This window comes from Solanum verrucosum, unplaced genomic scaffold, assembly GCF_900185275.1.
Source record: "Solanum verrucosum unplaced genomic scaffold, falcon-dt-bn FXZP01000273.1, whole genome shotgun sequence".
Classification (NCBI taxonomy): Eukaryota; Viridiplantae; Streptophyta; class Magnoliopsida; order Solanales; family Solanaceae; genus Solanum; species Solanum verrucosum.
The window spans coordinates 657,128-683,143 of NW_026020163.1; the positions used below are offsets into that span (position 1 = coordinate 657,128).

At 35.7% G+C, this 26,016-nt stretch overlaps 2 protein-coding genes across 2 annotated transcripts; both read left to right on the forward strand.

Annotated features, from left to right (window-relative positions):
* Window positions 1–821: 821 nt before the first annotated feature.
* On the forward strand, window positions 822–7,033 carry LOC125828668 (homeobox-DDT domain protein RLT1-like). Its single transcript, XM_049507999.1, has 9 exons — window positions 822–921; window positions 1,015–1,132; window positions 2,178–2,285; window positions 2,380–3,027; window positions 4,113–4,192; window positions 5,301–5,771; window positions 5,850–5,933; window positions 6,030–6,130; window positions 6,735–7,033. The coding sequence occupies exons 2-9, from the start codon at window positions 1,126–1,128 to the stop codon at window positions 6,805–6,807; spliced, it is 1,572 nt and encodes a 523-aa protein (XP_049363956.1). The 5' UTR covers window positions 822–921; window positions 1,015–1,125; the 3' UTR covers window positions 6,808–7,033.
* A 2,851-nt stretch (window positions 7,034–9,884) lies between these two features.
* On the forward strand, window positions 9,885–25,168 carry LOC125828469 (PH, RCC1 and FYVE domains-containing protein 1-like). Its single transcript, XM_049507755.1, has 9 exons — window positions 9,885–10,409; window positions 11,555–11,641; window positions 12,984–13,073; window positions 20,911–20,991; window positions 21,141–21,335; window positions 21,460–23,589; window positions 23,878–24,024; window positions 24,165–24,550; window positions 24,860–25,168. The coding sequence occupies exons 1-9, from the start codon at window positions 10,338–10,340 to the stop codon at window positions 24,990–24,992; spliced, it is 3,321 nt and encodes a 1,106-aa protein (XP_049363712.1). The 5' UTR covers window positions 9,885–10,337; the 3' UTR covers window positions 24,993–25,168.
* The last annotated feature ends 848 nt before the right edge of the window (window positions 25,169–26,016 follow it).

Consider the following 26,016-nt stretch of genomic DNA (forward strand, 5'->3'; position numbering starts at 1 on the left):
TATTATAATGGGACAAAGGATAAATATACCCCGAACTATCGTAAATGGTATGCAGATACCCTCCGTTATACTTTTGGGACATGGTGCCCCTGCCGTCCAAAAACTAGAGTATATATACCCTTCACTCTAACAGAAGACTATATAGGGACACGTGATGCAACCTTATTCGTAGGGTCGGTAGATAAGATTATAACACGTGGTATGTCCGTTAGTATAAAGGGTATATATGCTCTAATTTTTGGATGACAGGTACACCAATGTCTCAAAAGTAAGACGAAAGGTATCTGTATACCATTTGGGATAGTTCGGGGTATGTTTGTCCTTTTTCCCTATTATAATTGAAAGCACTTTAATTAGTAAAAAGAAAATAAATTAATCTTCAATTTAGAATTTTGCAAATTCGAAGGATGTGGTGCAGTTAACGTAACTGGTCCTTCCTTAATTAGAGATTTAAAATCCTTAATATAAACAAAATTGCTTTTTTCGAATAAACTTATGCAATGCAAATCAAAATTATTCGAACTATAGCTACATATGAATGTGTAAGATATGTTACACGACAACCAAATAGATGGGGGCTGCTATTGCTTTAATTAGAGGTCTCAGATTTAAGTCTCGAACATAAAAATAATCTTGATGGAAAACGTTTCCTCCTAAGATACCCTATATGACACAAATTTAGATATAATCGAACTCCAATATAGGTTTCAAACCTCGGGTGAGAAAAAAAACACATACATGACATCATTCAAATATATAAAACATAGAGTTAAAAATATTAGTACTCCAATATAATAAGCAAATTACTTCACAAGATACCCAAATCTCTTCAACTCTCCCTTTAGTTCTTGTATTCTTCCCCTCTTTAGCTCACCAAATTTCTTCCCTTTTTTGCTTCCTGAAATTAGTAATCAATGAGATGTATGTCAATTTTGAGTTATAGATGATGTTTATACACTCTCTTTCTTCTCTCTGTACATGTATTTATGCTCCAATTTTGTTCTTTGTATACAGATGCACACAATGGCGCTTCAATATTCGCATTCTCCGCTGATTTGGGGTTCGAATTTTGAGTTAATAAGCAAAAGGGGTTAAGAAAAAACGCAGAGAAATTGACGGGAGATCATGGAAGGTATCGATTTTTTAAATTTTTATCGGTTTTTCCTTTTTTATTAGCTCGCTAGATCAATTTTGGAATCTGGGTATGTTACTTTTTGTTCAATTTAGTTTCGATTTCACGGAAAGTTACTATCTTGGGTGTTGTTTTGGAATCTGGAATTTGGGTTTTAGAGGTCTAGTTTCATCAGATTATATTGCTATTTTTTGATAATTCCGAGCCAGCTTACGTGCACCGTGACTAGTTTCATGGGTTAGTAGCTGCTACTACTTCCCACGGGTACATGTATAGGGTAACTCTGTCTAGAAATTACCTAGTGTTTTTGCTTCTGCTGGCAGTGGCTGATCCTGAAATTTTATATCATAGGTGCTCAATTATTTTGAGTTTGGAAATTGCTATATAGAGTGGGTGCTTAGTTAGTATATTTGGATGAATTATTAGATATTGTACACAAATAATAGTGTTTATCACAAAAAGCAATGGGTGCTTAAGCACCCATAGTACCATAACATAGGTCCGCCTAAGATCTCATGGCTCTTAATTCCATTTTATTGACCATGAGGCCACACCTTTGGGTGCTATTTTAATTTGCTACTCCCCCGTTTTTCAATTTGGTTGTCTAGTTTTGACTTGACGCAAAGTTTAAGGAAGTAAAGTAGACTTTTGAGTTTTTGGTGGTCTTATACTAAAGATATGAGAATGTATCTAAATGTCCTTTAATCTTGTGGTCTTGAACGTGTCGTGTGGAAATTTAAAATTAAAGAGTTGTAAGGAAAGGGAAGTAAGACAAACAAATTGAAACGGAGGGAGTATTAGTTAAGTCTGGTAGTATGGATGAATACTTTTCTGCATCGTGGTTAGTTGTGGATTCTGCTTTCCACCCTAATCAACTAGATTGGTTCCCTTTGGTTTGAATAGTAGATATCTCAAATAATGCTTATGAATTTGTTCAATTTAAAGTTGGACCTGCAGGTGTTGGAACTTGAAACAATTGATTGTGATCCTTATTTCCTGCTTGCCTAGTTATTGGCTTTATTAATGTATTTTATCCATAATCTAGATTCACGTGAAATACATTCCGAAGATGATAAAGGTCATGTTGGGAAACTCAAGGCAAGAATACTCAAGACGCCTGCACAAATTGAAGGTCTAGAGAAATTTTATGAGGGTAACAGATCTTACTAACTTTTTCTTGTTTTGAATAAGCTTCTATGCCGTATGTTATTTCAAATATAACTATGAGAGAGCTTGCAAAATTTCAGAGCATAAGTATCCTACAGAGTCAATGAAATTGGAGGTGGCACAGTCATTGGGATTAACAGAAAAGCAGGTTTCTGGGTGGTTTTGTCATAGGCGGTTGAAAGACAAGAGGCTATTAAGTCGGGAAACAAATGCAAAAGGAAGACAAGATCGTTCAAGTGGCGTCATTCAGGACCGTGGCAGCGGTTTTAGGCAGGATTCTTGTGGAAGTACTAAGCAAGGAGATGATAAGTATTTTGATCATCGAGAAGTTGAGAGTAGAAGATTAACTGGGCCAGAAGTATCAGCTGTGGATGTGACACGTGAAGTTGACACTAGGTATAGAGCAGAGTCTAACCTCATGGAGGACACACCTTCAGGAAGTAGCTCTTCCTTACGGGATGCACGTTTTTCACAAAATGTAGAATCATTTGATATGGCAACTTCAAGATACCTACCAGGTAATGAACCTACTGATCTCAAGTATGTGAAACCAAGGACTGGCCCATCAGGGTATCTAAAAGTGAAAGCCAAGGTAGAAAATGCTTCAATTACTGCTGTGAAGAGGCAATTGGGAAGTGTCTACCGCCAGGATGGTCCACTACTTGGTGTAGTATTTGACCTGCTTCCACGGGGTGCTTTTGAATCATTAGTGCAAACTCCTGTTGACGGTGAGTTAAAATGGTTGCTTCTCTTCCACTGTTGACCTTTTTCTGATCGAAGTCTTTTTTCATCCATTCATTTCATTGACTTTTGAGAGTGCATGGCTTTCTCTCCCAGAAGAGGCTTTGTCTCCTTTAAGCATGCTAATTCTGTTCCTATTTAGTTTTTCTTTTTGAGAACTAATTCTGTTCCTATTTAGTTTAGCTTTTGATTTTTCGATTTTGTCGTGCTTCTATACAACTAAAACACTTCTCTCATCAAATTGCTCTGTGAAAATTTATGTACAGTTTCGTAAGGAACGAGATATTCTTGTATTTGAACAGTTCTTATTATGTTTAAAAAATAATTATGACAATACTGTGTTTATTTTATGAGAAATGCTAATACGATCCTGATTGATTAACAAAACTAGCTCATATTGGCAATATTATTAAATTTTGATTAAGACCTAAGCTGATTCTGTTCTTTAGGTTTTAAAAGAACGGTGATTATGAATTTAATGAATTAGGGTCAGCTTGTCCTTAATCTGCAAGTTATGAAGTCCTTTTTTCATGTTCTCTTGATACTAAGGGGTTTATTTTTGTGCTAGTCCTTTTAGGTCATCCATCTTAAGCATATGCTTGTATATCCAGAATTACGTGTTTGTCTGCTCTTATACTTAAAATTGAGTTGGCAGAACAAAACTGAGAACCTCATAAGCTTTAATTTGGTTCATCTTCTTTCTTTTGAGAGGAATAAAATTGAAATTTTAATAATACTTGATCAACTTCGCTGTGCCCATTATTGTAGTTTTGTGATGTTTGAAACTTCCACATGCACAAGTACACGGTGTATAACGTTCCTGTAGTATTCAGATCAATTTTTGTTTAGATGTAAAAAAGAGTGAGGGTTCTTTGTTGCTGAAAGAGTGAAGTTCTTATTGCCACGTCTGATACCACTTCTACTCAGCATTGTACTTTATATTCTGGTTTTTATGCTTGAGCATGTATCATTTTTGTTTTGGTTTTTGCATCTCATATTGGATTCTGAAAGTGTAATTTAGTGTCTAACACAGAGAGTTGCTGACTATGACTTCCATATTAATGTTTGTCAGACCCTGAATATGCTGGAGAACCTGTTCCATATCTTACACCAGATTTCACTAAAGTCGACAAGCAATCCAATTCATGCATAGTAAGTGGATCTTGTGCAAATTGATCTTAGTTATTTGGTAAACTTTGATTTGATAGTTCTCAACCATGAACTTACTGCATTATGTACAGTAATGCTTGATTTTGTGTCTAGTTGATAATTAATTGAATTTAGACTAGGAATTTTTATATATATTTTTTACTCTGGGACAACAGTTGCTGATATACTTCAGTCAGTAGAGATGGCAATGGGGTGGGGAGGATGTGGAGCGGAGCGGGTTTAGGTCTATGCGGGGCGGGGAGGGGGGACATGATTGCAGGTGCGGGGCGGGGCGGTTGCTGGTTTACAATGTAACTGTTGATGCTATAGCCTAATGTTAAGCTCTAAGCTTCTACTTCACTGTGTAACTGTTGATGTTTTTTTTTTTAAATATATTTTTTTACCTTTTTGTTAAATTTGAATCGAAGCAGCAACTTATGTTAAATTTTTAATTGTATTTCATAATTAGAATTTATAAATTGAATATTAAAAAAGAATTATAGTCGAATGTTAAAACTAAATAACAAAGTGAAAAAAAATAGTAAGAAAACTTATGCGGGGCGGGTTTATGCGGGATGGGTTAATGTGGAGCGGAGTGGGGCGGGCTGAATAGTAAATTAGTCAATGCAGGGCAGTGCGGAGCGGAGCGGATTAAAGTCTCCACGGATTTATGCGGGTTTGCCCCGCAACCGCCCCCCCCCCCCCCACTCCATTGCCATCCCTATCAGTCAGTTGATCTTCTAAATGAATAATGTGAAGTAAGTACTAATCATAGAACTGTGGAATAGCAACACTACACAAAGGAATTATGTAGGGCTATTATTTTCAATTTCTTTTTCATTTAGATATTTTGCATTGGACCATGGATAGACCTTTTCTAAAAAAGATTCATGGACCATGGAGGGAGACTTGTTTTAGCGAGAGACCTTACCTATCTCGAGGATTTAAAAATCTTTACATTTTTCTACTGGCTCAAATGTGAATGGGTTGAGATATAATTGTGCTTTATTTAGTGTCTCCTGCCCTACCATATCTAGATCTTACAGTCAAAGCTAAAGCACTCAAGTCAATCTGTTGATTTACCTACTCTGCTTTTGTGTTGGTCTAATAGAGGTATGGATCCATTTCCAAGACAAACTCTCATGGCTCTGATTTGGATGGTGCAAATTTCAAAAAATCAAACAAGTTTGCTCATCCTGAATATTACATTAACCAAAAGCCTGGTCGGAATTCCTCTATGCACAATGGTGATCGTTACTATCTTGAGCGGAACTCGTCGATAGAGATGCGCAAAGGTTATGGAAGAGAAGTGGCAGTTGATGGCAGATGCAACTATAAGCTTATGGCTAAACATGATGGTGCAGAAATAAAAACTAGTCCTGGCTCTAGTGGTGGTTTTCGAAGTTCCTACAGTGCAAAAGTCAATAGGGAGCAGGTGACGCCTAGGTTCACTAGCCGCAATGGCGTGAGCCTTGAGATTGCAGAGGAGGAAGATCTTGAATGCAAGCCTTCAAATTTTTTCCAGAAGGGAAGTAAGCATCGTTATTGTCCAGAGAGAGAGCTCCCCAGTAAAGTTGAAAAGGTATAATTCCATTTTTGTGCTGTGCTTCTTTGTTATCCAGCAATAAACTGATAATTTTACCTTGATTATGATGTATAGGATTACATCCATGTAGACAGACCAACAGTTGATGAAGATTATAATGAAGATCGCGTGAAGATACCCTGGGAGAATGAAATGAGGGTAAGCTTTTTAGATCATGTTAGTATGTTACTATTTGTAATTCCTTTAGGTAAAGATATGGTCATTTGAACTCTTTGAATACAAAAATTTTTGAAGGCTGCCAAAAGAGCAAGGGACGATGAAGCTCCTAACCATCAAGAGTATGTGAGGAAAGAATCAGTGACTAGAATGCCATCCCAGACAAATCATCAGATAAGGTTTGGCCATGTTTAAGATCTTGGTTTCTAATCTATAAATATGCATGCTGTGCGATTGTGAATGTGCATCTATATTTGAACTTATATGGCTCCATCTTGAGATGTTTGACTGAGATGTCAAGGTTTTGGAGAATCATATTTAGGTCTTCAATGGCTTTTGCTGAAACAATTTTAAAGATAGATTTGTGATGTAAAGTACAGAAGAATGCATGGTAGAAAGTTCTGTCTCTCATAAGTGATTTATGTCTCCCGTCTTCAACCCCATTACCTTGTCTTGCGCATTCATAGAAGGTTGACTTACGACACTTCAGAATAATGTACGGTCCATCTTCTTTACGTTGTGCATAGCACAGTGTTCAACACTAATGTCGGTAGTCCTTACCGAGTATATTAAGTTCTGCTGTCTTGTATTTGTCGGTGTGACAGTAAAGGTGTTAAGAACGACTTCTAACTTTTATATATGGACAGTAGTGAGACTAGTTACCTGAAAAGACAGGTTCCGGTAGTGTGAAATTATTTGCAATCTTAGTTTATATAAGTTAAATCTTTTTAAGAATCGTCTTTACTGTTATGTTAACAATGACACCCTCTGTGTTCGTTCTAGGTCTGCTGCAGAGATGTCATCTAGCTTTAGTGAAGATGACAAAACAGAAGAAACCAGTTCTTTTGAGGATTGAGAGATTTGCAGTTTCCAGAGAAAAGTTAAAAAGTTCAGAAGCTGTAGTGATTCTTGAATTCCTATTTGTTGATAGCAGAAGTTTCTTTGGATTTGTACAGTTCAAAACAACTTATAATGCTCTCATCAGTATACCAGCATGTGAAATTGAAAAACTTTGGTCTTTGTACAGTAATAGTAGTAGTACTTTTTTTCAAATGTAGTAGCTGGATGCAGAAATTAGAAGATTTTTTTTGAGTTTTATATTGACATTTGAGCTTTAGATGCAATGAGAAATTGATCAAAATAAACCTTCATCTCTTGTTGCTCGGGCTCTTCAAAAGTGTTGCTAGGTGCGTGTCAGATCCTCCAAAAGTAGTGTATTTTGGAGGATCGGATACTGGTGTGATAATAGTTTTGGAGAGTTCGAGTAACATAGGATTTTTATAAAGGTGTCATTTGACGTTGATTCGCTCATTTTTTTCTTTCCATAGACATGTAAATATATTTATGTATAATAATATGTATATATGATAGGCTGATGTCATTTGAAAAAAGCAAATATCAGTTTAGACATGAAATAAAATCTTAAAAACCATCATAGTTTTAAATCTTAATAAACTTGATTTTGAATTGTGATAATAGACTAACAACGCTTTGATAAAATCTTGCGTACGCTACCGGATCTCTCTGACCTTTTGGTCCAAGCAATCAAAAGGTCAATGACTTGTACATAAAAATAGTGAAAGAAGAAAATAATACTAAAAGTGGAAAAAGAATTTGAATAAAATAACACATTTAAGTGGTTTAGTTTGATGGGATAATGAAGCATCTCACGTGATATGTTTTTGTTTAAAGCCAAACTCCATTTTATTTTTTCATGTGGATAGTTTTTGTTCAATATAATTATTGATAAGTATAATCAAAGCTGGTTAGAGTTAATAGATTGAGATTTTACGTTCAAATCTTCAACAAAAACAAAAATATTAAGTGATTTTTTTCACATCTATCCTAGCTTTGTTAGACAAAGTTAATTGGTACATGATAAATATCTTTTAAAATTAATCAAGGTGCGCATAAGTTGATCTGAACAACCCAATTATCAAAAATAAAATAAAATATTATTGATAAGTACATCACCACACACAAGTATGTTTAAAGAAGGGACCATGTACAGTCTCTTTTGTGGCTATTCCTTTTTCTACAACTAGAAAAGTGCTTAAGCTTGTAGAGTTGTGGTATTGGTCATTTTCAATATGTTGAAAAGACAAGTGTTGTTGTCAAGGGGCATTTTTTTGGTCATAATATATCTTAAAAATAAAATAAAACAAATAGAAGGTGATTGAAATTTATTACTACAAATTATGAAGAATTATGATGGACTGATAAGTAATTATCATTAGTTAGATCTCAAATTTAAGTCTTATGTATGAAGTCATGTTTGTTAGAAAGTCCTTTACCTGAAATTTTTTCGATGCGAATTTTTGACGCGAATTTTTAGGAGGGATAAGATATAATTTGTTTCTATGTTCAATCACCATAATTGATTAATAACAAATGCATTTACATATAATTGTTTTATCTCAACAAATTCAAAACTAATAAAATGAATACTAGGAAATATTTTCTGTTGATAAATCAAATCAACATTAATAAGCCACTTTTATTGGTTTACTCAATTTGAGGGGAATTTATATATATATATATATATATGAGTACCATATCTTAATTAATAATTTAAGATAGTTTTATTTTTCTTCATTTTCTTTTCAAAACTTCCACTATGAAGAATAAAAATCCACACTTTAATCAGAAACCACATAAACAAAGAGGCAGAAAAAAGAAAAGAAAAGAATATATTATTTGAGTTTTCTGTTAATTTATTTGATTTGACAAAAGAAAAAAAAGAATATATTTCATGTTGTTCCATTCCTTTTTTAAAAAAAAATAAATCATCAAGGATTTTAGACAACAAGAGTTAAAGCATCTAGTATTTTATTTGACCTCAAATATTGTGTGTAAGTGCATTTGTTATTGAATCAAACATGATGATTGAGCATACAAACAAATTATATTTTAGGATCCAACAAAATTTAATTTCGTGTTAAAGAGTAAAATACTTTCTAATAAAGATAACTTTATGTATTAGACTCAGATTTGAGAACAATAATAAATGATGAAATTTAATACTTTCTTCATCCCAAATAGTTATTACGTTTCGCTTCTCATAATTTAATAAATCTTCAGCATAAAATATTATATTTCCTAATATTAATATAGAAAAGAAACATATCTTAAAACGTTTGTCAAAATTTTGTGTTATTACTATTTTATTTATTTGAAAGTGTTTGATCAGACACGAAAGAAAGAAAAAAGAATTAAAGAGTAAAAAATAGTTCACATGAATTGAAAAAATGCCATTATAATTAACAACAACAACAACAATAATAACATACTCAATGTAATTATATTAGTAAGATCGAAAGAGCTAACTTGGGAGGTAGAAAAATTGTTTGCCACTATATAACAACATCATATCCCCTGTAGAAAAGTTATTTACCACTGTATAATAATTTAATAACAACAACAATAACAACAACTCCAGTGTAATCGCACGAGTGAGATCGCATAACTAACTTGGGAGGTAGAGAGGTTGTTTGTCACGATAATTTAACAATAACAACATTTTTAAAGTGAAGTTTGCGAAACTAATTCGAGAGTTGGAGAAACTGTTTTTGATAGATTCTCGGCGGTATAATTTAACAAGTGGAAAATACTTAATTAAATTTTTCTACATAAATCGACACACTCTCTCTTTCTCTCTCTTCAGTACCTTTCCCTTCTCTCTCATCTGCAAACAACACTGTATGCCTCTGTGTATTGCTTCTTCCTTCAATTGGAAAAATTTAGATCAATTGATTCCTCAAATAGCTATAGATTCTACTCCTGATCTCTCTGCCATTCTTTCTCTCTCTAAAATCCCTTCTCTCTTTCTCTCTCAATCAGCAAAAACAGTTCAGCTTTTTAGACTCATTGTCACTATTAGTCCATTCATTTGTTGTTTCAGCTATATGGGTTTTTTCTTTATCGTTTTTCTTAGTGAAATTTGCCACACCCATCAGCCCATTTTCGGTTTACAAGCACTTTCTTCTGAAAATTGAACTAAAGACACCCAACAAGGAGCTGAATTTGTTGTTTTAGCTATATGGGTGTCATTCATTTCCGTTTTTCTTAGTGAAATTTAATATACCCATAAACCCATTTTCGGTTTACAAGCTTTTTTTCCTTGTGGGGTTTCCTGCATTTAATGCACTGTTACTACAAATCCCCCAAAAGGCGTTGCGATTACTGCTGTTCAGTTCTTATTAAGAAATTGGGTTCTTCACTATTTGAAGAATTGATGAATTTGATGATTCTTATTGGGAGGATTGAGTTTTGGAGCTGAAAGAGTTGGTGAGTTTGATGAATGAATGGGAGGAATTGGAGCTGAAAATGGGGTTTTTAGAGATTGGGGTTTACTGTTAGGGATAGTATTGGGGTTGTCATTTTTTTATGTTTGCCACTGGTAGAATGAATTCAGATGTCAACAGAGCTAGTGGACTAATTGAAAGGGATATTGAACAGGTACAAATATACTGTCAACTCTTGTCATTATTTTAAGCCTGTAATAATGTGAATAATAATCACTGAATTATTTGTTGAACATGCGTTTCAATGGATATGTTGCTTTCCTTGAGCCGAGGGTCTATCGAAAACAAGCTCTTTAGCCTCCCAAGTAGTGTTGTTAAAGGCACGTTTAGGCTCAAAATGTGTTCATTGCCTCACTTAATGTGCACTTCACTGTTGTCATCAAGGCTCAAAGACAATTTTTTTTTTCAATTTCTCTGTTTATATATTTGTCATTCATGCTTATAATTATTAGTCTTGGACTTAATATATACTATTTGTATTTTTTCTCCCTTTGCGCCCTTTTTTTCATTAAATCCCATACTTTATTATTTGCGAGCTTTGTGCTTAAAGCCCCAGCAGACCTTAGAGTTTTTTTATGCCTTATATTTTAATAACACTGCTCCCAAGCCCCAAGGTACGAGCAAGGTCTGTGTACACTCTACCCTCTCCGACATTAGACGGGGTATGTTGTTGATGCATTTCTGTCATATTGGTTATCTGTATTAAGCTGGATATGCTTGTTTAAAGAAGTTATTGGATTTAGAATATTTGTTTCAGTAATGCCTTTGGTCTATGCCTTAATCCTTTGTAGAAGAAATATGGTTGAATAGAGATCTTAGTGAATGAAGGATGTTACGTGAACAAGTATTAAGGTTGTCTCATTAGCAAGTTTTCTCTTGCTAATGAAACTAGAATTTGTCTCCTTCAGATTTTGTAATTTTTTGAAAAGAAACTTTTTTTAAAAAAAATAGGAAAGATAGCAGATTTTGTAATTTTCCAAATCTGAATTTGTCAACACCAAACAAAAACTTTGATTTCAATAATTAGTTTACACATAAAGTTTTGGTGAAAGGAGACTTCAGATTCAAAATTAGTAGAAATTCTTACCATATAGTCTATGAGATTTTTAATGTTAAAAAATGACTGTTACTAATGCACCTACTTTAAAGAGTCTGTCTTGTTGTATATACTTCCATGTCCTAATTCAGAAGTCTTAATTGTTTGCGAGCCTTTTAATAGTAGTCATTCTCTCTTTGCATATGCAGCATTTAGTTTAACGTCCTATTAGCTTCATGTTCCTTTTATTTGATTTATCTCAGGCAATAACTGCTCTAAAAAAGGGGGCATGCTTGCTGAAGTATGGAAGAAGGGGAAAGCCAAAGTTTTGTCCCTTCCGTCTGGCAAATGTAAGCTTCATTTCGTTCTTTTTTTGTTACTTTTTCTTACATTTGGCTCTTGCCTTTCTTGGCATTGAAATCTTGTTTGAGATTGTATGCATCCCAACATTGTAATCATATTAGCTGTGTGAGTGTGAGATGGGCGGCCATGTAGATCCAACTATACCACAATTGGCTGCACTTAGATTCGTTGGGTGAGACCCCACATCTAGATGACTAGATGTTGTTACAAGAACCCCTATCATTTATTCGGGAGATCGAGATAGAGTTCTCCATACTGAGAGTTTTAGGACGTAGAACTGTTTGCGAGGAAGCGTGTAATAGGTGGACATTGGCATCCTCTAAAGTTGGAAGTGTAGGTTCACCATGACGTTGGTATCTTAATGAAGCAAATTAGTACATTTATGCGTATCTTTCTCCTTGATTTTACAGTGCTGTTGAAGTTTGTTGAGTTTTGGCCTATATTCAATTTTATGTGTGTCCATCGTGTAGATATTTCATCCTCAATGCTCGTTTCAGTTCTGATTAGTGACTGATAATATTTACTAATATGGATTTACTTATCAAAAAAGTAATAGATTTAATATCATGATTGCAATTTCTTTTTGTTACTCTGCTTCGGTTTTCGCATGCATGTATCTCAAAACTCGAATTGAAGTAGTATTCTTTAGATATGCCAATAATACTAGGAGAATGTCTATTGTGATGTTTGAAAAGTAAACATAAGGAATCAAAGTCCTTCAACCTCTGTGACAATTTGAAACTGATAAATAGTAACCCAACTGCCATACACAAAAAAGAAGCAAAAATAGTCATTCTGTTTCATGATAATAAGTAAGAAAACTAGAGTTCACTGAAAATCGGCAGTCTGAGTTCTCTTCCAAATGCTTGCCTTAACCATTGGCACAGAGGTTCTTTGTTCGTAATTCCTGTTGTCATATAACCATTGTGAAGTAGTGTTTTTGACTGGTTTTAGAATACACGTGTGAACTTCATCCCAGGTATTTTGTTTTTTGTTTCCTTGTCCCAAATAGTGCCAACATTTGAGCTCATGTTTCTAACTTTCTGGGGTTTAAACCTAAACCCTTTGAGGATCACCATTTCCTTATTTGTCAGGTTGATGACTTTGCTTATAAATAAACTGTTACTGATATGAAATAATCTTAAGCTCGCTGTATGGATATCAATTATTTCAATATACCTTTCATTATTGAGGTAGGAATTTACTACAAAGTCTCTGTGTATTGCTTCATTGTATCGCAGCTTACTTAACTACTGTGCTCCTTGGAACTTAGTTTTAATTGAAGGTAATGCTCAGAGTCTAAAAAAGAAGTTTGTCATTATGTTTCAGGATGAGTCTGCTCTGATATGGTTTTCAGGTAAAGAGGAGAAACACCTTAAGTTGAGTCATGTGTCAAGAATAATATCTGGACAGCGCACTGTAAGTTTTCTCTGCTGAAGATAGCTAATCTCCATTCTTTGAACTTTTGACATGCTTTATTTGATTCTGTCTACAAATTTGTCCTTCTTTCTATATCTCCTTCTGTTTTTCTTTTAATGGAGATGGAAGAACTTATATGGTGAAAGGTCAAATATGTGGTTAAAATATATGTGTATTAGTGGCTTTCAGATGTTAACCAAAGTCGATGTCAAATGGATTTATAAGTCATCATAGTTCAGTAATTAGCTTGCATCTTAATTAGCCCATGAGCTTCTGTTTCACTGAATGTTTGTTTTCTGTTGCTTGGCACAAGCAATCCCTCCTCTCTGTTCATTAGTGAACACATAGAAATAAGGTAATAGTGAAGGTTTTAAAAGATGTTAAGGTTAATACAGAGCTAAAGGAAAAACAATGACTGCGGCTGAAACAAAAAGCCGACAAAAATAACAGAATAGAAGTAGAAGGACCTCTTTAATTTCAGGTTACATATATAAGAACCTCCAATGAAATAAAAACAGTAACACATGACCTAACAGTTCACTAAATAACTCCTAAATAATCGGAATACATGACTAACAACTAATTGGCTAAGTCTTACTAAAAACAAAAGCAGTTAAATTAAATTTACTGCATTTCAACAGTTCACTAAATAACTCCTAACACTCCCCGCTTTGGAAACTGTAAACTCCAATTTTCTGTCTGAGAAGCTCGAATTTGCTGGCCGGTAAAGACTTATAAACAGGTCTGCTTGCTGGTTTTCAGACTTGCAGTAGACTAGAGTCATTTCTTCCCTTTGCTACACCTCTCTCGGGAAATAGAACTTGATGCTGAAATGCTTGGTCTTCTTGTGAAACACCGGATTGCTTGAGATTGCAATAGCTGCCTGGTTGTCAACAAGAATGATAGTACTTTCCTTCTGATTCAAATGTAAATCACACATGATCTTTCTAAGTAGGCGTTTGGCCATGCGATATCATATCACGATATGATGTCGTGAGATGAAATCAGCGTTTGGACATGCGATTTTACGCTGATTTCATCTCATGATTTCATATCATGAGAGGTGATATCATATTCTCCAAAAACCATGATATGGAATCACCATGTGATTTCATATCATGATTTGAGATATTTTAATACAATAATTGATCCATGAGTTTATATTTTGTTAAAACAACCCCACATTTATATCTACTAATCATTTGTTTCATATGTAAATAAAATTTATAATCACATCATTACTTTTTAAAATTTATTATTCTCACCAATATAAAATTTATTATCACTTTAAATTTGGTGAATATAAATGATAAAAGTAGAAATTCATTTGGTGAATATAAATGAGAACAAAGGGAGTAATACTTTTTTTATTTTTCATAATAAAAAAAAACGTCTTAATCTTATGACTAAGCATAATATTGATAAAAGACAATTTTCATTGGCGGTGCCGCACTTTCTTAATCTTAGTATTTGCAAAATGTTCGTCACATGACTGAAGGATATCAAGTCCAATTGATTGAGGACTTAGGAAAATTTGATCAATTAGTTATTAATATTTAGTCAATTAGTGGACTAGTTATAATTTTTTTGATTAAATTTTATTAGAAGTGTTTTTGACTCAAACTTGTGGTAACTTTTTAAAATTTCGTTATTCAATAATATTTAACTATTGATTTTTCTTGTAAATAGTTAGAAGTTAGTGATGTTTGTTAATTTTTATCTTAGTGCATTTAACTTCTAAGTTAATATTTACTCACTAATGTATGTTTTTTTTCTACTTTATAGGTTATTTGTAAGAGTAGTTGAGAGATATGAACATATCAAGTACAATTTATGTTCAATTTTTTTTAATTAAATTAAAGTTAGATGAAACAATTATTTAACTGAAGAACAAATAACTTTGTAATCATTTATTATGCGATTTTATAATTTTTGTTTATTTGATAAGATTGAATAAACAATTGGGGTTATTTTAATAGTTTTACAACTTATGGGATTTTTATGTTTATGAGAAAATATATAAAACAAAAATTCCATATCGCATGTCCAAACAAACCTTCAATTTCATCTCATGATTCCATATCATGATACCATATCATGATTTCATATCATGATATCATATCGCATGGCCAAACGGGCCCTAAGCCACAAGTCTTGGTTTACTGCTCCTGATGCTGTTATAAATTCAGCTTCTGCAGTGGATTGTGCAACGATTTCCTGTTTTTAGATGACCATGAGAAGATTCCTGAACCTAGGCTGAAACAATGGCCAGAGGTACTTCTCATATCATCTGCGGATCCAGCCCAATCACTATCTGAGAATCCAAGTAACTTGAAGCTTGGACACTTCTCAAACTTTACACCATAGTCAACATTCAACAATACCTTTAATATATCTTAATATTCTTTTTGCTGCTCTTAAATGCAATTCACTTGCACAGTGCATAAAACGAGATAAGAGACTTACAACAAATATAATATCAGGCCTTGTTGCAGTGAGATACATTAAAAAGCACCCAATCAAGCTTCTATAATAACCTTCATAAACTTTGTCGACTCCCATCTTCTTTATAGAGCTTCTCTTTTGCTCATCGACTTGCATTCCTCCATTTGAAATTTCTTGAGAATTTCCTTTGCTTATTTCTTCTGGCAAATGAACACTTCACTTTTGCTTTGCTTGATCTCCATTCCAAGAAAATAGGCCATAAGACCAAGATTGCCATTTCAAAAAATTGCATCATTTCTTCTTTAAACTCCTCAACCAGCCTTGTATTATGTCATGTTACCAGAAGATCATCAACATAAAGCAACATAAGGATATCACTGTCTTTATATTTTACATACAAAGTGGATTCGGATAAGCTTTTTTTAAAGCTCAAGCTTAACAGATGATCATCTATCCTACTATACCAAGCTCTTGGCGCTTGCTTTAGACCATAAAGAGCCTTTTTTAGCAGATAGACTTTGTCTTCATCACCATGTTTCACAAATCCTGATGGTTGCTCGACATATATTTCCTCCTCCAGTATGCCATTTACAGAAGGCTGATTTGACATCGAGTTGGAGCACCTTCCATTCCATTTGTGCTGCTATTGCGAGTAGCAATCTGATTGTATTTAACTTTGTTCTGAAGACCCATCTCACACCAATGACTTTTCTATCTTCAGGTTTGTTGACTAACACCCAAGTTTTATTTTTCTCAATCATGGAGATCTCCTCCTCGATTGCTTTCTTTCATTTGGGGTCTTTTTTTTTTATGACAAGGGAAACCCACAGCCGCTACCCTTTGGGTGCGCACAGGGTAAAACCCCTGCTCCTATGCAATAGCTCGCAAACCACATAGGAGAGGTAACCCGCACTAGGCAAGCCTGGTGTGACGAACTCGACCCCGAAGACAAACCCCCTTCCTTTCGCTGGCAAGGGGTTTCGAACTTGAGACCTCCAACATGGAAGTCCCAAGCCCAAACCACTGGGTCACCCCGAAGGGTTTTATTTGGGGTCTTGAAAAGCTTCTTCTGGTCCAGTCCCACTGTTCATTCTCCTGGTTTCTTGAAGTTATATTTTTACTGATCTCTGAGAATTCATTCTCACTAAAATGAACATCTCTTGTAATTGTCATCTTTCCTGCTTGAGGATGATAGATCTTGTAAGCTTTAGAAACTCCACTATAACCCTCAAGGATGCATGTTAGTTGCCTTCTTGTCAAGTTTGTCACGTTTAATGTGAGGAACATGAACAAAACACACAACCAAACACTTTAAGAAAACTTTGTGAAGGCTTAAACCCGTACCAAGCTTCAAATGGTGTTTTATCCTCCAAAGCTTTCGTTGGAAGTCGATTCTGCCTAAAAACTACGGTATTTGCTGCCTCTACCCAAAATATCTTAGGAAACTCCTTCTTATGCAACATACATCTGGCTATCTACATTATCCATCTATTTCTTCTTTCACTAACACCATTTTGTTTTCGTGTCTATGGTGTTGTAAGTCGATGCACAATGCCGGCCTCCTCACAGAATGAATCAAATTTTGTTGAGGTGTATTCCTTCCCATTATCAGACCTCAAAGCTTGAATCTTACAATTACTTTGATTTTCCACCAATTTCTTGAATTTCCAGAATACACCAGCAACTTCTGACTTGAATTTCAAGAAAAATAGAAAGGCATGCTTGACACATGAAGTCTTGAGGAAGAAAAGAAAGATCATACTTCCGTGGTGCTCTTTATGTGGAAAGACAGGGGAAACAAACAGTCACCTATTCTTACATTGTACTTTCACAGCACAAATATGGTCCATGTTTCTCAACTATTTAGAAGTGAATGGACTATGCCCGAACATATAGCTGATTTACTTAGTTGTTGGATCAGGAGAGGAGGTAGCAAAAGACAGAAGACCTGGTGGAATTTGATGCCACATTGCATTTGGTGGACAGCGTGGAAGGAGAGGAATAGTAGGAATTTTGAAGATATATCCAATTCCATTCACAAGGTTAAATGGAATTGCATTGTATCTCTATATTTTTGGTGTAAAGAGATAGGACTAGAGGATTCAGATCAACTTTTAGAACTCTTAGGATCCTTGTAAGTATTATGCTTTTTGTTCTTTTCTGATTTTTTAAAGGTCCCCCAGTATATCCTTAATGCTGAAGAATACAATGTTTACCAAATCTAAAAAATTTCAAGAAAAAAATCCAACACATTCTTGTAAAATTGTCAATGAAAAGAACATAATAGATGCTACCTTGTAGTGATGGAGTTCTTTGAGGCCCTATGACATCAGTGTGAACTAGTCGTAGCTTTTGGAAATGTCTTTCTATGTTGTTTACCAAATTGGCAGGCATAACATTTAGTGGAGTTTGCTTCCAGATCAGGTAGGTTCACCATCTTCAACTTTTGCATTTTGACAATCCCTTGATAATGATAATGCCCAAGTATCTTATGCCATAACTCAACGGCATTTATTTTTGCTGAATACAACATCTGCTCTTCCTCAAATAGATCTAATGAGAAACTTTTTCCTCTCATTTTGACTTTAAACAAGTCATGTCCCGAGGAATCCTTAATCAAGCAATATTTATCTTTAAAATAAAGTTTGAAACCTTTTTCTAACAATTGACCAACACTTAACAAGTTCCGGTCTAAGTCAGGTACATAAAGAACATCTGCTATTGTTTTTGTAACCGCTTGTGTCTCAATTGCAATAGTTCTTCTTCCTTTTTGCTGGAATGTGACCAGCATGGCCTATTCTAACCTTTGCAACTCGAGTAGGCTTCAATTCTTTGAAGAGTTCTTTATCATGATTCATGTGATTTGTGCATCCGCTATCAATCAGCCACGACTCGCTTGAAACATTACTTGCAAAACATTATACAACAAAAAGCCGATCCTCCTCTTGTTCATTAACAACTTGAGCATCTACATCCCGCTGCTGAGTTTTGTTGTTACAAATGATTGCTTCGTGCCCAAACTAATTGCACTTACTGCACTTAGTTCTGGCCTTCAACAACACTTACAAAGAGGGTAGTTTCCTTTGAAGCTACCTATTTTGTTTTTGTTATTGCGTGCTGCACCTTCTCCATCTGTTGGTTGGTATGTCTTGTTCTTCTTTTTCTTATATCGTCCATCATCTTGATGCTTGGCAGGTAAGGCTCCTTCAACATCTCCTTCTTGTCTCACAACACGTCGTTGCTCTTGTGCTTGAAAGGCACTTAAGAGCTCTGCTAGTGTAATATTGGACAAGTCCTTAGTATTTTCTAAGGTTGTAATGGTCGCCTCAAATTTTTCAGGTACCGTTACAAGGATTTTCTTAACGATCCTTGAATCGTTAAATGTGGAACCCAACAATCTGATGTGATTTGCTATGTTAAGAAGTCAATTAAAGTACTCCTTTATGGTTTCACTTTCCTTTATCCTTTGCAGCTCAAACTCACGTACCAAATTCAGCACTTGCATCCCTTGAATTCTTTCATCTCCTTCATACTCAGTCTTGAGATAATTTCATACCTCTTTTGCTGACTTCAGGGACATGATATGTCATACGAGTGAAGACAGTGAATGAAACTGCAACAAATAAACATGCCTTTGCCTTTGATTTCCTAATTTTCCTTTCCTTGTGATTTTTAATCTGTGCCATCGTGGGATTGTTTGGCAAGGGAGCAATCTTGTATTCATCTTCTACCGCCTCCCAGAGATCCAAAACTTCCAGATTTGCCTGCATTCTAACAGCCTAGATTCAATAACTTTCTCCACCAAAAGTTGGTGGTGCCATTGAAGAAAAACTTCCTTCTCCGTTCATTATATTCACGAAATCTGATTTGCGCGCACACACACAGGTCCTTCAAGAAAATAAAGCTCTTGATACCAATTGAAGGTTTTAAAAGCTGTCAAGGTTAATACACAACTAAAGGAAAAACAAAGACTGCGATTGAAACAAAAAGACGAGAGAAACAACAGAATAGAAGTAGAAGGACCTTCTTTTATTAATGCTTCATGTTACATATATAAGAACCACAAATGAAATAAAAAAATAATGCATGACCTAGCAGCTCACTAAATAACTACTAAATAATAGGAACACATGTTGCCCCCAAGGCCTAGCTCAAGTGGCAAAAGGTGGTGGATTTGTGGCTTAGGTCGCAGGTTCAAGTGCCACACCATGCAAAGCAAAGCCCGGTATTTAAGTGGAGAAGGGTAGAGGGGCGGGCCCATTATCCACCGAGTTTAGAAGGCTGTGACCCGTCAACGGATTTCTCGGTTATTAAAAAAAATAATAGGAACACATGACTAACAACTAATTGAGTAAGTCTTACTTAAAACAAAAGCAGAAGCAGATTCGTAACAAATAGACAAAGAGTTCCTTGGAGAGAACTGTAATCCAACGTGCATCGAATTAGTGAGATCTAGCAAGATAAGCAACCTAAATGTTAAATTTGATACAGAATTTTAATCAATGTTCTTGAACTATCATGAACCATGTCATCAGCGTCCACAAATGTGTCTCAAAAGAATAGCTTCTTTATTTTCTTTTGGAAATATCATGTTAAATATATTCTTAGTCTTTTAACTGTCAAAATTAAGAGGACATAAGAGGAAGAATAAATTGGAGGATGGTAGGGATCAAACATCTTCTGCTAAAGGAATTTTTGCTTATGTCATGGTTAATCAACAAAATGCATAATAATCTTTTTGTCTTCATTTCTCTGTCTCTTCCATATGTATATCCGCATATGCTCCTCAATAAGTAAACATGGTTACACGTACATACTTTTTTCCTTTGAACTGGTGAATAAATATTTATTGATACTAAAGGAAAACACTTAGATGGTTTTTGCAGATGCATAATGTGGGAACCACCTATAAGAAAATTAAACAGAAAGGCCCCCATGTGGAAGATCAATAAACCTGTAAAGGAATAATGAACTCTAGCATGCTGTCTTCATCCTTTATGTCTTGCATGTTGCACCAAAAACTATACCAGAATTTTACGCTTGATGTCTTTTCATATGTTATATACGTCATTCTGAGGAAATATTGTTGAATTTGTATGCTTATTTTCTTGTTAAAACTATGTGGTCGTGTGAACACTCTCGGTTAAAGTCCATGCTATACTAGCTGTTGTTGGTTTGATTTTGTTCACTTTATAGTAATTAATGATTTCTTTTGGCTTGTTCACATAGGTACATACTTTGATGATGTGAATTTGGCATCAGTGTCTTTTTCTTTTTTATTTTGCCAAATTTCTAGTTCTTATTAGACACGTTTTTTCAGTCTTGTCTAACAACCTATATGAAGGGTTAGTGGTGTATCTGACTGATAAACATTGCTTTTGCTCTTTTCCAGCCAATATTTCAAAGGCATCCACGACCTGAGAAAGAGTACCAATCTTTTTCTCTTATATATAATGATAGATCACTGGATTTGGTAAGAATTTTATTAGTAATAGCTGTATCTTTTTTAGAGGGGAAGTTTTGTATGTAATTCATGCAATTCTGTCTTATTTCATTGTTATTTGAATGAATCTGGTTACAGAAACTAACTCTCTCACCTTGCTCTTCAATCTTATGTTTTAGATATGCAAAGATAAAGAGGAAGCAGAGGTATGGTTTAGTGGCTTGAAGGCTTTAATTTCACGTGGGCACCAGCGAAAGTGGAGAACAGATTCAAGGAGCGATGGAATTCCTTCTGGTGCCACTAGTCCCAGAACATATACGCGGAGAAGCTCTCCTCTGCATTCTCCTTTTGGTAGTGGTGATAGCTCACAGAAGGTACATTCCTTCCCTCACGCCTAAGCATGCATATGCAGCTGATACTTTATGTTTGTCAATATTGAGGTTGAAATTATATAATTTTGTTTTGCTCTAAGTTGAATGACATATATTTTTCCATCAGGATGGTGGTGACCAACTTCGCCTTCATAGTCCATATGGAAGCCCACCTAAAAATGGTGTAGATAAGGCCTTTTCGGATGTTATTTTATATGCTGTACCTCCCAAGGGCTTTTTCCCTGCAGATTCTGCTAGTGCTTCAATTCATTCTTTATCTTCTGGAGGTTCAAATGACATACATGGTCAGATGAAGGCAATGGGTATGGATAATTTTAGAGTAAGCCTTTCAAGTGCTGTTAGCTCATCAAGTCAAGGGTCTGGTCATGATGATGGTGATGCATTAGGAGATGTTTTCATGTGGGGGGAAGGGACTGGTGATGGTGTCCTGGGTGGTGGACCTCATAGGATTGACAGTTGTAATGGTGTCAAAGTAGATTCGTTGTTGCCCAAAGCTTTAGAGTCTGCAGTTGTACTGGATGTCCAAAATTTGGCTTGCAGTGGAAAACACGCAGCACTAGTAACAAAGCAGGGTGAGATGTTCTCTTGGGGTGAGGAATCAGGAGGCAGGCTTGGGCATGGTGTCGATTCTGATGTTTTGCATCCAAAGCTTATAGATTCCCTCAGCCATACAAACATTGAGCTTGTTGCTTGTGGTGAAAATCATTCCTGTGCTGTAACACTTTCTGGTGAATTGTACACATGGGGTGCTGGCGATTTTGGTCTTCTTGGGCATGGGAATGAAGTTAGTCATTGGGTCCCCAAAAGAGTAAATGGACCCTTAGAGGGCATACATGTTTCTTATATCTCCTGTGGGCCCTGGCATACCGCTGTGGTGACCTCTGCTGGCCAATTATTTACTTTTGGGGATGGAACTTTTGGAGTTCTTGGTCATGGAGATAGAAAGAGTATTTCAAAACCAAGGGAAGTGGAGTCTCTGAAGGGGCTTCGAACTGTTCGAGCAGCTTGTGGGGTTTGGCATACTGCTGCAGTTGTTGAAGTCATGGTGGGGAACTCTAGTTCAAGCAATTGTTCTTCAGGGAAACTTTTTACTTGGGGAGATGGGGATAAAGGTCGACTTGGGCACGGTGACAAGGAGTCGAAACTTGTCCCTACTTGTGTTGCAGCTCTTGTTGAACCCAATTTTTGCCAGGTTACTTGTGGACATAGCTTGACAGTTGCTCTAACCACTTCAGGTCATGTATATACAATGGGAAGTCCTGTATATGGTCAATTAGGTCATCCTCAAGCTGATGGGAAGCTTCCTTGTCATGTTGAAGGAAAACTTTCTAAGAGCTTTGTGGAGGAGATAGCATGTGGTGCTTACCATGTTGCTGTATTGACTTCCCGAACTGAAGTTTACACATGGGGAAAGGGAGCAAATGGAAGATTGGGTCATGGTAATACTGATGACAGAAATTCTCCCACCTTAGTGGAAGCTTTGAAAGACAAGCAAGTCAAAAGTATTGCTTGTGGTACTAATTTTACGGCAGCTATTTGCCTTCATAAATGGGCGTCAGGGGTTGACCAATCCATGTGTTCTGGCTGCCGTCTTCCTTTTAATTTCAAAAGGAAGCGCCACAACTGTTATAACTGTGGTCTAGTCTTTTGTCATTCATGTAGCAGCAAGAAATCACTGAAGACATCAATGGCACCAAATCCCAATAAACCATATCGTGTATGTGATAATTGTTGTAATAAATTGAAAAAGGTTATTGAAACTGATGCTTCATCTGAGGCTTCCATGAGTCGAAGAGGAAGCCTGAACCAGGGGTTAACTGATGACATAGACAAAAGTACTAAGCTGGATATAAGGTCTCGACCTCATCTTACTAGATTTTCTTCAATGGAATCCTTCAAACAAGTTGAAACCCGCTCCAAACAGAAGAAAAAGTTTGAATTCAACAGCAGTCGTGTGTCACCTATTCCTAGTAGTAACTCACAATTGGGAGCTCTGAATAGTTCCAAATCTTCCAATCAAGTGTTTGCCTCGTCCAAGAAGTTCTTCTCTGCTTCAGTTCCTGGTTCAAGGATTGTTTCTCGAGCAACATCACCAACATCTAGACGGGCCAGTCCACCTCGTTCTACTACACCAACTCCAACACTGGGTGGACTTACATCTCCAAGGATTGTTGTGGATGATGCTAAAAGGACAAATGGAAGTCTTAGTCAAGAGGTTGCTAAATTAAGAGCACAGGTAGGTTATTTTTCTACTATGCAGCTATCTCCTTCTGATGCAGTTTCTTCACTTCTCTACATGTTTTTATACTTGTTTCTGATATGGCTCACAAACTTTGCAATGAGGTGCTTATTTGGCCCGTCACAAATAAAAAGTACCAAAGTGTCTCTAGTTTTATGAAAAACATTAAGCTGCATTTATCGAGTTGGTGATGGAAAACTGAGATAAGCTTGTGTATGATTTTAATGCTTGTGCCAACTTTTAATATTGCTATGTGTACAAACTCCTTGACTATCTTTATCATAGGTGGAAACTCTTACACGCAAGGCACAACTTCAAGAGGTAGAACTGGAAAGAACTAGTAAGCAGCTGAAGGAGGCAATATCAATTGCGGGGGAGGAGACTGCCAAATGCAAAGCAGCAAAAGAAGTGATCAAGTCACTTACTTCTCAGGTAAGTTAGAGTCATTTTTACCATTAGACTTTTAAGTTGTGACAAAAGTTGTGCATAAAAAAATTGTGCTTCTCATCATTTCTCAGTTTCGTTGGCTTCTCGTCCTGATATTATGTACTGTGCGTCTTTATTTTTTATAGCTGAAGGAAATGGCTGAAAGGCTGCCAGTAGGTCCTGGCCGAAACATCAAATCTCCTAAATCAGTTTCCTCCGAATCCAATATTACCTCCAGCGATATACCTAATGGCTGTATTGACCAAGTTCACAGTCAGCTTACTTTTCAAGAACTGGGGTCAAGTGTATCTAACAGCCAGTTGCTTTCTAATGGATCAAACAATGCCAGTAATTGCAGTGCTGTTCACAATAGACAAGGGAATCCAGAGGCAACAACAAAAAATGGGGGCAGAACAAAAGAATGTGATTCTCGTAACGAGAATGAATGGGTTGAGCAAGATGAGCCAGGTGTATATATTACTCTTACCTCCCTACCTGGAGGCGTCAAAGATCTTAAAAGGGTTCGCTTCAGGTAAACAGCCAATGCAAATCTCCTGTTATTGTTCTTTGTGGCTGCTGACTATAACCTGCCAACTTCTCTTTGTCTTCTATGTGTACATTAAAGAAAATACATTTGAGCATGTGAACAAGATCCTCTTCGTTGCTTTTATATCTGCAGTTATCCCAGAGTCGCCAATTAAATTTATACTGTTTGTGCTATAGACCTCTTTTTACTTGTCAAGATTGCCAACACTTCACTACACAATAATTATACAATGAAATCATATAATCATTATTTTTGAATGGAATCAAGGCTAATAATGTTTGTCAAAACTTGCAGTCGGAAGCGGTTTAGCGAGAAACAAGCTGAAAAATGGTGGGCAGAGAACCGTGCAAGAGTTTATGAGCTGTACAATGTACGTGTAGTCGACAAGGCAAGCATTGGCACTGCAAGTGTGGATTTAGCACATTGAGACCTGCAAATTACCATTTGTACATGAGTTTTCCTTTTTCCTTTTTGGTCCTAACTCAAGTTCATGCCCCACAGTGATTCACATCATGTTGATCATATAGGTTTAGTGTTTACAAATTTGTAGGGAGGAATCAAGGGTTGGCATAGAAGTACTAGGAATTAAATGTTTGCTTGTAAGATTTTGCTAGTCTTTTTCTTTCCCTGAGGACCAGACCAGTAGCGCACGGTTTGAAACACAGTGGATTATAGTCTTGCCCTTTACCCACTTACATACCTGGCTTTTGTTGGTGGCTGCACCCTCACATCACGCGCTACGCTCTTAACCTTGGATCAAAGCCTTGTGGGCTTTCTATTATTCCAATGGCTTGACCACTCTATTTGTTTTTCCCCTTCCTAATTGCTATGTGGGGGAATAGAGATGTAGTTTTAGTAGGTTGATTGCTCTTGTTGGGAGACTCCCTTGTAAATTTTCCCTAATCAATGCATATTTGGATTTCAAATCCATACTCTCTGTTCCTATTAATCTTCCTGTTCAATTTTCCCTTTTGTTTATGATTTATCTATAATACTAACGATAATGCAGAATATAATGATTGAAATGTCAGTTTGATTACTAGAACAATTATATAAATTTTAATTAGTTAAATGTATCAAGAATTATGTAAATTTCATAGAATGATGTCATAAAGGTCCAAAATGGTAAATTATCTGGACTAGTTAGAGCACACATAAATTATAACCTACGCTAAAACTTCTAAAAGTTGATGCAAAAAGTATCTATTAGTGATACTAATCTAACCGCCGCTAAAACTTTTCAAAGTTGTTGCACAATTCGTATTAGCGGATACAATAAAGACTCAAAAACTATTCAAATTTGATGCTAAAATGTGTAGACCAGAACCACCGTTAAAAGTATTTTTATTAGTGGCAACCAAAAAGTTGTTGCTAAAAGTTTTTTTTTAGCGGCGACTATACAAGCTGCTAAATCAGCAAGAAGTAAAAGTATTCTTAGTACCGCCGCAAAA